Source organism: Perognathus longimembris, chromosome 9 (genome assembly GCF_023159225.1).
Source record: "Perognathus longimembris pacificus isolate PPM17 chromosome 9, ASM2315922v1, whole genome shotgun sequence".
NCBI lineage: Eukaryota > Metazoa > Chordata > Mammalia > Rodentia > Heteromyidae > Perognathus > Perognathus longimembris.
This window is the reverse complement of record NC_063169.1, coordinates 31,057,066-31,065,762: the sequence shown is the minus strand read 5'-3', so window position 1 is coordinate 31,065,762 and position 8,697 is coordinate 31,057,066. Positions and strand designations below refer to the sequence as shown.

General features: G+C 39.7%; 1 protein-coding gene and 1 long non-coding RNA gene across 2 annotated transcripts; one reads left to right on the top strand and one right to left on the bottom strand.

Annotated features, from left to right (window-relative positions):
• Positions 1-670: 670 nt before the first annotated feature.
• Positions 671-8,233, bottom strand: Sdhaf4 (succinate dehydrogenase complex assembly factor 4). The gene is made up of 3 exons (XM_048353889.1): positions 8,137-8,233; positions 6,593-6,745; positions 671-1,359 (listed from the first exon to the last, which is right to left on the bottom strand). The coding sequence occupies exons 1-3, from the start codon at positions 8,198-8,200 to the stop codon at positions 1,250-1,252; spliced, it is 327 nt and encodes a 108-aa protein (XP_048209846.1). The 5' UTR covers positions 8,201-8,233; the 3' UTR covers positions 671-1,249.
• LOC125357163 lies at positions 5,015-5,376 on the top strand. The gene is made up of 2 exons (XR_007212074.1): positions 5,015-5,100; positions 5,308-5,376. It is a non-coding gene; the product is annotated as an uncharacterized LOC125357163 (long non-coding RNA).
• Positions 8,234-8,697: the final 464 nt, after the last annotated feature.

Sequence of the window (8,697 nt, the reverse complement as noted above, 5' to 3'; positions counted from 1 at the left end):
ACTCAAGTGATAATCTCATCTCAACCTCCTTTAGGTGGGATTATAGGCACATACTATTGTATTGCCCTGAGCTTAAGATCTGAATTGGAAGGCTCAGGAGACTGTCTCCCCAAAGTGGTCAGACATCATCCAATGCACTGAGGGTTTGAATGGGACAAAAAAGCGGAGGAAGGAAGAAAACCAAACCCCACCTCCCCTTTTATGCCTCACTGTGTGATCTGGGTCTTCTTATCTCATCTTTTCTTGTCTTCAAATGGAGCTTAGTATAATCAGTTCCCATAGCTCTTAGGCCTCTGGACTTGGACTGAATTGCACTACTGGTGTTCTTTAGCTTCCAACTTGCAAAATGGCAGATAAAAGGGACTTCTTAAACCTCTAGAATTGTGAGCCAATTCCTTACAATCAATCTCTCTCTCTCTTTCTCTCTCTCTTTCTCTCTTTTTTGCTTGAAGTTAGGGCCTGGGAGTGATCCCTGAGTTTCTTTTGCCCATGGCTAGCACTCTACCACTTGAGCCACAGCCCCATTTCTGCCCCCCACCCCCTGCTTTTTTTGTAGTTTACAGGAGATGAGTCTCACAGAATTTTCATACCTCAGCCTCCTGAGTAGCTAGGATTACAGACATGAGTACCCAGCACACCACACACACACACACCCAATACAGAACCCTAATAATACCTACTTATTCATTTATTTTTCCCAGTTACTCTGTGAGGTAGAACTATTACCTCTAATTTTCACATAAGGATACAAAGCACAGGAATTTAATTAACTTACCCAAGGTGAGGGACATTTATAGTATGTAGTGGATTTTAATTAAGAAATTTAGGTTTAAGTAAAAAAAAAATCCTGTCATTACTGTGCTCTTTGCAAATTACAATGCATTACTTAACTCATGTTTTAAGAGTTACTCTTATGTAATTCACACAGCAGTCATTTAAATAAATGATTTTCTTTACATGTGCATTTTATAAGCAACTGAGTAAGTTGAAAATGATGAAGTAAAGGCTTATAGCTCTTATGATACTTTATATAGCCTAATACATTTTTATTAGTTAAGCTACTAATGTAAAAATATTTCCCGTTCTAAGTTTTAGCAGCATACTTTCTTCCAAAGCCATTTTATATATGTATTTAAACACATGATAAAAATTAGATGACTTATACTACAAAGAAAAAGAAAATACCTAGAAATAAGTAATTCAGATGTACATATTCAGAAGATGAAAATGAAATTAAAGAATATTTGACTTAAAAATCAATACAGCGTCCTTTTCGCTCCCAATCTCCATAGCGAGTAGGTTCTGGGCCTCTGGGTCCACCTTTTTCTTTGGTAACTGGATTAATATCACCTGGAAATTCTAAAGAAAGATAAGATACAAAGTAATCAACAGGGATGGGAAAATAAATTATTTTGAAGACAGAATTCTGTAAGCTACAGGTGACTGGCCAGATTTTCAGGCAGTCTTTAAATGAATTGTAAATGTGATTCTTTTTCTCCCAAGTTTCAAAAATCACTATAGGATGTAATTTTCAAATTCAGTTAACTTTGTTATTAACATTAATCTCTTGGAATTTGGAAGATATTGAAATTAGTTTGAAAGAGTCACTTTGACCCAGTGCTTCCATCTTTTTTTGTTGTTGTCCTCAAGCTTATGAGTTCATGTTATCCTCTTGTCTCAGACTCATAAATATTGATGGGATTACAGGCATGTGCTATCAGGTCTGGCTTTTAATTCTGAGCACTTTAAACATATTAACTCATTTAATCTTCTCAATAAATCCCATGGATTAGGAAGAAATACTTCTCCCATTTGAGAAAATGAGACAGAAAAGGCTCATGTCACACAGATACCAAGTAGTGAAATAAAATCTGAATTTAAACCCTTTGCCTACAGTGTGTTCTCTGCTCACACACTGTTCTGCTCTATATAGAGAAAGAACAGGAAATGAACTAGATAAGAACTTTAATTCTTTGAGTGTCTATTCTGAAAACTAAAAACATAAATTGCCAAACTTATATAGCCCCTCCCTAGACAAAACTTACCTAGAATATTACTAACCATTTCTTGAAAAAATTTTGGTACCATAAATTATACAAAAGAGGTTAATTCTATGATTATTTATAATAATCATATTGTCAATTTATATAATGTACTTCAATCACATTAATCTCATAAAGATTCTTCTACAATTCCTCATTCACTTTCCTCTTTTAACAGTTTAGTGGATTTTATTATGGTATTTACTATCTATGTGTAACTATGTGTATATACATATGCATATGTATGTGTATGTGTATGTGTATATTAAGTACTTCTATTGTACTCTTTTCTCTTCAGATTGTATAAATCTTTTGCCTCCCATCACCCTCTCGTTTCTCCCACTCCCTTCCATTGGTTCATTCCCTCGATCCCCTCCACCTGATGTGAACCAATGGCTCACATCTACAACCTAGCTATTCGGAATTCTGAGATCTGAGAACTGTGGCTTAAAGCCAGCCTGGACAGACAAATGCAATAGACTCCAATTAGCTAGCAAGAAGCCAGAAGTGGAGATGTGGCTTAAATGAGTGGCAGAGTATCAGCTGTGAGTGAAAAAGCTGAGCAAGAAAGGAAGGCTCTGAGTTCAATCCCTAGAACTAGTACCAAAAAAAGGAAAGAATTTTTCAGAAATGTTATCGACCCTGTCAGTGGTTGTGGCTTACTCAAAGTGTGTTATAAAATATCGGCTAGATTTGGTAATAGTTACAAGAAGTTTCTAAGGAAGAATATATTCATTATGAATGTGAGATACTCACAATAAAGATAAATGTTTACTATCACTTCAAACAGATGAATAGGTTTTAAAATTGGTTTGTGTGTGTGGCAAAGCACTATCATTTTAACCATAAGTAGATGAAAACTTCAGTTTCATGAAATACATTAACAAGGTTGTTCAAACATCACTAGTGTCTATATCTGAAACTCATTGTTCTCCATGTAAATGCAGTACTCTTGAATATCTTCCAATTCACTCACCATAGCCCCTGAGGTAACTAACTTCTAGTCTCCTTTCTTCTCTTTGAATTTGCCTATTCTATAGGTCTCATGTAAGTGGAATCTGATATCTTTCTTTCTGTGTCTGAAAATATTCTATTATGTATTTGCCACATTATGTAAATACAGTCAAGTGCTAATGGACAATTGGGTTGTTTCCACATTTTGGTTATTATGAATAATGTTATAAATGTGGATATATGTAAATATGTCCAAGTTCCTGCTTTCAATTCTTTTCAACAGCTAGGAGCAATAGGGCCATATATATAGCAAAACTTTATGTCTGATTTTTCTTTTTAATCTTTTTGCTATTATAAAGGGGATGTTCAGAGGGGTTGCAGTGAGGTAATGAGTACAGTTCTTTTTGGACAGTGTCAGCCCTTTCCTTATTCTCTCCCAGTTTTTTTTTTCTTTATAAGGAATCCTAAGCTGCTTGCTACAGAGGCAGCATCATTTTTTATCATTTCTGAGGGTTCTAATTTTTCTACATTTTGAGATCACTTGTTATATTTTCCAGATTTTTGATGATCACAATTTTCACAGGTGTGAAGTAATACCACATTACGGGTTTTCTTGAAACTGCTCAATAATTAATTATGTTCAGTGTCTTTTCAGGTGCTTCTTGGTCATTTTTACATCGTATTTGGAGGAATGTCTACTTATGTCCTTTGTTGAAATTTCTTTTTGTTATTCAATTCTATTTTTAATACATTCTGGATAGAAAATCCTATTAGTATTCAACTTGCAAATACTCTTTCCCACTCTGTAGACTGTCTTACTTCCCTTTGCCTCTCTACCTCCTTCCCACTCTTACTTTTTCTCTCCCTTTTCTTCTTTTTTCATATATTGTTTTATATTTACCTCTCTTCCTCACTTTTTCTCTTCCTTTCTTCCTTTTTTTTTTTTTTTTTTTTTGCCAGTCTTGGGCCTTGGACTCAGGGCCTGAGCACTGTCCCTGGCTTCTTTTTGGCTCAAGGCTAGCACTCTGCCACCTGAATCACAGCGCCACTTCTGGCCTTTTCTGTATATGTGGTGCTGGGGAATCGAACCCAGGGCTTCATGTATACGAGGGAAGCACTTTTACCACTAGGCCATATTCCCAGCCCACTCCTTTTCTTCATTTTAAAGTTTAATTTATTAAATTAAAGAGGCTGAACTCAGGGTATTGTGCTTGCTAGGCAAATGCTCTTCTGCTTTAGCTACATCCTTACTCTGTTTTCTTGACGATTTCCTTTGATACAAAAAGTTATTAATTTGGATGAATTCTAATTTATGTTGTCTGCTTTTGATGTCATATACATGAAATCACTGAAAAAGCTAATTTCATGAAGAGTTTCCCTAGCAGTGTCTTCTAGGACTTTTAAGAAATAGTTTTACGGGCTGGGAATATGGCCTAGTGGCAAGAGTGCTTGCCTTGTATACATGAAGCCCTGGGTTCGATTCCCCAGCACCACATATGTAGAAAACGGCCAGAAGTGGCACTGTGGCTCAAGTGGGCAGAGTGCTAGACTTGAGCTAAAAGAAGCCAGGGACAGTGCTCAGGCCCCGAGTCCAAGGCCCAGGCCAAAAAAGAAAACAAAAACAAAAAAAGAAATAGTTTTACCAGGCCTGGGAATGCAGCTTAGTGGTAGAGTGCTTGCCTAGCATGCATGAAGCCCTGGATTTGATTCCTCAGTACTATATAAACAGAAAAGGCTGGTAGTAGTGCTGTGGCTCAAGTGGTAGAGTGCTAGCCTTGAGCAAAAGAAGCTCAGGGACAGTACCCAGAATATGGCCTCGTGGTAGAGTGCTTGCCTTCTATACATGAAGCCCTGGGTTCGATTCCCCAGCACCACATATACAGAAAAAAACAGAAGTGGGACTGTGTCTCAAGAGGTAGACTGCTAGCTTTGAGCAAAAAGAAGCCAGGGACAGTGCTCAGACCTTGAGTTCAAGCCCCAGGACTGGCAAAAAAAAAAAAAAAAAAAAAGGAAGGAGTGAAAATAAAGTAGAACTTTTAAAGTCAGAGCTTTACGGCATGAGACAAATATTATATGTACTGAATACAAAACAGTAGTTGGAGGGGTGGGAATATGGTAAAGTGCTCGTCTCATTTACATGAAGCCCTAGGTTCGATTCCTCAACACCACATATATAGAAAAAGCCAGAAGTGGTGCTGTGGCTCAAGTGGCACAGTGCTAGCCTTGAGCAAAAAGAAGCCAGGGACAGTGCTCTGGCCCTGAGTTCAAGCCCCAGGACTGGTAAAAAACAAAACCAAACAAAAAACAGCAGTTGGAGAAGTATCTCAATGGTAGAGTGTGTGCCAAGAATACATAAGGACTTGGAGTCAATTCCCAGTACTCAAATTAAAACAAATAAAATAACTCAAAGTAACGGTTAGTCTATTTCTAACCTGGTCCAAACTTTGCCAATAAGCTTTATTCTCAGGAGATTTACAATTGACAGTTAAAAAATTTGCCACTGGCTCTTCCTCCTTCCTCTTTTGGTGGTAGTAGAGTTTTAAACTCAGGACCTTGTACTTGCTCAGCAGTTGGTCTACTACTGAGCTATGCTTAGAGTCCATGGCTACTCTCTCGGATTATGTAGCTTCTAGATGCAGTAGATTAAGAAGCTCATTTGTGAATAGAAAACAATAAAGAGTAGTGGTTAGAAAGGAGAAGGAAAGACAATACCCTTGTTTCCAGCTTTTCTCTTATCCTAATGACCATCTGCTGTTAAAAGTTTTAACAGCCAGCTTGGCACAATGACTCAAGTCTATAATCCTAGCTACTTGGGAAGTGGAGAAGAGAGGATAGTGATTTGAGGCGAGTCTGCAAAAAATTTCTTGAGACTCCATCTTTACATATGGCTTGGCAGGGTGGCATGCCAGCAGCATAGGGAAGCAAAAACAGAAAGACTGTAGGCAGGCCCAGTCCAGGAATAAAGTGAGATCCTACTTCAAAAATACCAAATGCAAAGAGGGCTGGTGGAGTGGCTTAAATGATAAGAGCACTTGCCTAGCAAGAGTTCAAACACCAGTCCTGATAAAAAACAAACAAATACACAAACAAAAAACAGCAGAAGGGGCTGGGGATATGGGCTAGTGGCAAGAGTGCTTGCCTTGTATACATGAGGCCCTGGGTTCAATTCCCCAGCACCACATATCCAGAAAATGGCCAGAAGTGGCGCTGTGGCTCAAGTGGCAAAGTGCTAGCCTTGAGCAAAAAGAAGCCAGGGACAGTGCTCAGGCCCTGAGTCCAAGCCCCAGGACTGGCCAAAAAAACCCAAAAAACAAAACAAAACCAAAAAAAAAAAAACCCAGCAGAAAACATTTTAAAATGTTTGCTCAAATAATTTGTTATTTGTATCAAAGAATAACTTACATACTTTGTCCTGTGAATAATGAGATATATCAAATAGCCAAACAAGCCTTTCTCATTAAACATATTTATGGTTGAAATGGTGATTTTAGTCATTGTTAAATGATCCTTTACTATTGTTAAAGAGAATTATAAGCTATTTAATACTTTTTCATTGATTTTCACAGTAACTGTAATCACTGAGAACCATTACTCACTTTTTAGTGGTTCTTTCTCTAAGTGGGAATCTTCTGGTGCATCAAAACGGCCAACTGGCACCTTTGGCTTCTTCATGGATGGGCTGACAGGTTTCGGCTCTATTCCTTGTGAAGAACTCATTTTTCTCCAAGAATGATACAGGAGCGGGGACTCTAGCAGAGTGGGAAGAGCAGAAAAGTAGAGCCCCTTCATATATCCTACTTAAAAGTATTGAACAATATTACTTGTGTTTAGCTATACACGTACACTTATCAAAGTTCAAAAGATACATATAGACATAGTGGAAATTATGACATCAAATCTCACATCCATTTTTTTTCAATAGGTATATCATTTCGTTGGAGGCAACCAATGTGACTAGTTTGAAAAGAACTACAAAATAAGTTGGTTAACCATTACTACCATTGTAGAAAGTATAAAACACCAATTGCCAAAATACTGTAAATCACTATTAAGCATAGCTACGTAGGAATAGGATATAGCACACTAAACGGTGCTTGACTGGTGTGCACAAGATCTGGAGTTTAATTGCCACATGGGGGTGGGGATAGGAGCCCAAACAAACAAAAAACCCTAAGTAGTGTGTGTTTCACAATAATATTTAGTACTTAAATCTCTAGAGATTTAATTTTTAACTCTGTACTATACATTATCTTTTTTTTTTTTTGTCTGTCATAGGGCTTGAACTCTGGGCCTGGGTGCTGTCCAGAGATCTTCAGTTCAACACTAGCGCTCTACCACTGGAGCCAGAGTGCCACTTCCTATACATTATCTTTAAGTAGTTGTACATAAGTTGTACAACATGTCAGTGTGCAATGCATCTTGATCCATAAACCCATGTCACCTCTTTCATCATCATTCTCTTTCCCCTGTATTTAGTATGGTGATAATTATGATTTAATTATTTTATGTATAATGAGCTCCCTTCCCTTATCCTCCTCTCTTTTTCCCCCTTCTGATAGGGTGGCCAGTGTCTCCCCTGTAATCCTAGCTATTAGGGAAACTGAGTTCTGGGGAATGCAAATCAAAGCAACACTGGCAGAAAAGTCCTGGGAGTGGGGAAGTGTGGCTTGAATGGCAGAGCAGACAAGCCAGTGCAGGTACTAAATTCAAGCACTAGTATGGACACAGTACATACACACACACTGTCTGTACTATCCTACTACGATAGTTACCCGACTATTTGCTGAGGTCATGTTCTGCAAGCTCTAGTATGGACATAACACACACACACACACACACACACACACACACACACTCTCTCTCCATACTATGATAGTTACCCAACCATTCGCTGAGGTCATGTTCTGTAAGGCCAAAACTATTCTGAAAGTTGCAATATAAACAAGTAAACAAGTAAATGAACGCGTCCCCTCTTCTGGGGGGGCACTCTCCCTCCATTCCTCTCCCTGGGCCGGAGCAGCGGCAGAACGCCCAGGGCCGTGACGCAGCCAGAACCTCCTGGGTAGGACGTGGGAACACACCTAGCCCCCACCGCGGGTGCCAGGCACTCGTGACCCCATCGGTACGGGGCACTCCTTACCTGTCGCGCTCCATGCGGAGGCCCAGAGGCGGACCAGCGACCCTGAGAGCCCAGCTGCCGCCATGGCTGTGACTCCCTGCGGTCAGCGCCGGCGCAGCTGTGTGGGCGGGGCCCTGGGAGGGCGGGGCCGGGAGCGGGTGTCCGCGGAGGGGCGGGACTTCCGCCGTGGAGGCCCGCCCGGATCCGCCGCCAGCCGGCTCCGGCCGGGAGAGCGGCACTTGGCCCCGCTGCCCCTTCTAGAATGACTGCTGATTTCCCGGAGCTCCATCTTGATTAAAATCCAAACTCAAACTGTGTCTTGCTACTTGTCTCACCTCTGTCATCCCTACCTCCTTTCCAGCACCCAGTCATTACCAGGACACATTCCAACAGACGTAAAAGCGAAAGGGAAACAATAAGGTCCAGTCCTGGCATCCTATGTTTTATGAACAGCTAGAAGAGATTAGCTAGAAAGCTTTGATTTCAAAGGAAATAGGAACATTTTGTCAGTGCATATTGCATATAGGTATTAAGATACCACACTGTATGCCACACATATGTACAATAGAATCGATGTTTTTT

What these genes read in the sequence shown, in the direction of transcription:
- Sdhaf4 (XM_048353889.1), bottom strand. Translation starts at nt 8,200, where the DNA reads ATGGCGGCAGCTGGGCTCTCAGGGTCGCTGGTCCGCCTCTGGGCCTCC. An exon ending in CTCCGCATGGAGCGCGACAG is followed by an intron (nt 6,746 to 8,136) that starts GTAAGGAGTGCC and finishes CCACTCTGCTAG; the next exon opens with AGTCCCCGCTCCTGTATCAT. An exon ending in AGAGAAAGAACCACTAAAAA is followed by an intron (nt 1,360 to 6,592) that starts GTGAGTAATGGT and finishes ATCTTTCTTTAG; the next exon opens with AATTTCCAGGTGATATTAAT.